Source organism: Octodon degus, unplaced genomic scaffold, assembly GCF_000260255.1.
Source record: "Octodon degus isolate 3935 unplaced genomic scaffold, OctDeg1.0 scaffold00191, whole genome shotgun sequence".
Lineage (NCBI taxonomy): Eukaryota > Metazoa > Chordata > Mammalia > Rodentia > Octodontidae > Octodon > Octodon degus.
Window position 1 is genome coordinate 4,857,572 of NW_004524767.1, and position 2,198 is coordinate 4,859,769.

The window sequence follows — 2,198 nt, forward strand, 5'->3', positions numbered from 1 at the left end:
AAATAAACAAATAAAATTATTGACATTTGGCTTATAGCTCCTTTTATTTTTTGTCTTTTTCCAGGTGGCACAATCATCTACTGTTCATGATGTTAAACAAAAATTTCACAAAGCATGTAAGTTTCATATGTAATTTAGAGCTTATGTTACTGTCTTTTTTCCATTGGTTCAAAATTATCTATGTGAATTAATATGGAAAACATTTTTTGCAGGAATCTTGTAAATGGTTTTATATTTAATTATTGACAGTAAAGATTCTAGAGGCTAAACTTTCTGATGCGTTAATCTTCAACATTTTACATTTTTATTTTGTTGAAATTTTTGCAACTCATTTCAACTTTCTTTTATTATAAAAGGAAAATTCTTACATTTTATTTCATTTAATTTAAATATGTTAAACATATTTTACTGATCAGATTTACTAGATGTAGGAATTTTAAACAAATGAAAATTGTACTAAGTTTATTAATTGTTTACCTCATGAAGGGTCAGGGGAGATAGCTCAGTAGAATAAGCGCTTGCCTGGCAAGTGCAGGGTCCTGAGTTCAATCCCCAGTACCTTAAAAAAAAAAGTTTACCTCATGAACAAGCAATTATAATTTATTTGAAAGTGTTTATATTTCATATGATTAACTTATATTTTAGTTTTGTGCCAATCGTAGAATATAGCAAAAATATGACAGGATGGATATGTCCCAAATAGTTGTGTTCCAACACTCATGTCGATCTCTCACTATAAACCTTTCTGGCCAAAGTGGATCACTTGAAGCAGTGCATAGTGCAGTGGATGTCTCTGCACCTTCACATCATGTGCAAAGTGTTGGAATTCATTCTTCCTGTTGATTCTCTATGAATTTCTCTAGGGAGAATTTTTCAATAAATTTGGACTTATTTGAGCAATAAATAAGTTTCTTTTGTAAAGTTTGAACTTAATTCATTAAAGTTTGATTATACTTGAGTGTAAAATAGCCGAATTATATTTTTGGTTTTAGGAAAAGTACACAGTATTAATTGTACATTTTCAGTATCTATAATATTATGCAATATAGAGTGAATAGTTCAGTGAATGTAGATGTGTTATTAGTTATCAAAATATGACTAGAAAATATAAAAAGGAAATTCCAAAAAATTGATAGACATTTGAAAAGTCATTGCATGTAATATTTTTAGCCATCTGTGGGAATTCTATTTAGAATCAATAAGTGAAACAAAACTTACGCAGAAAGTGACTGAATTGTTTGAAACATTATTATTCAGACCCAAATATTTGAGAAATGTCAGTTTGGATATTTTATGACAAAGGTATGTATGATTTGGTTATGTTAAAAAGAAAAAAAAGAGCAAGCAGAGGAAGAAAAAGAAAGAAGGAAAAAAAGAAAAAATAAGAAAACTAATGAGAAGGGAACTGAAAAGTACTTTTTTCTTACAAAATAAAAACTAAAAAGTACTTTTTAATCATAGAATAAAACTGTCAGCGGACTGGGGCTACAGCTAAGTGGCATAAATGCCTGCCTGGTCCTGAGCTTGATCCCTGGTTTAAGAAAAAAAATGCTTTTAAAAGACAGTTTACTAGAGTAAACATATTATTTCTACCTTCTGAAATTGACAAATCAGAGTCTTATCTATGTGCAAAAGAGACTGTCATCCATCATCTTGTAGGAAAATCATGACCATTTTTACAGTGGTACTCACACACAACAATTAAACAAAATCTTAAACTTTAGACTGCTCTTAGAGTGTTGGGATCCAGACTGTGTTTCTAGTAATTAAGAAAGTACAGTTAAGCAAAATATAGAAATCATAGAAATATTAAGTTGGATAACTAAATAATTTAAAATGGATAATATGCAATTAATTTTTAATAACTATATTAAGACTTAAAGATTCATCTGTCACTCTTTGTTCTCTTTTATAAGCACACTTTAAACATATAAATGGCTAAGAAGCTTCAACTGCGACCTCTTAAACTCCTTGAAAGTCAGTTCTACTTCAATACCATATCAATCATTTGAAAGTTAGAAATACTACTCCAGCATATGTACATTTGTTATACTTTATTTCAAATTTTTATTGGAATTTAGTATTCATAAGTTCAAGAAATAGGAACACATGTTTGGCTGTATGACATTACAGAAACTTTCCAAAGTTAAATCTGTTGTACACAATGTTTAATATATGTAATGTAAAGGACACTGAAA

At 29.0% G+C, this 2,198-nt stretch overlaps 1 protein-coding gene across 1 annotated transcript in view; it reads left to right on the forward strand.

The window, feature by feature from the left end:
• Positions 1-2,198, forward strand: part of Tecrl (trans-2,3-enoyl-CoA reductase like) — a 148,642-nt gene that overhangs the window by 34,606 nt on the left and 111,838 nt on the right. The window contains exon 2 of the mRNA XM_004644088.2: positions 65-116. Within this exon, the coding sequence (XP_004644145.1) occupies positions 65-116 (52 nt within the window). The remainder of the gene's footprint in view (positions 1-64; positions 117-2,198) is intronic.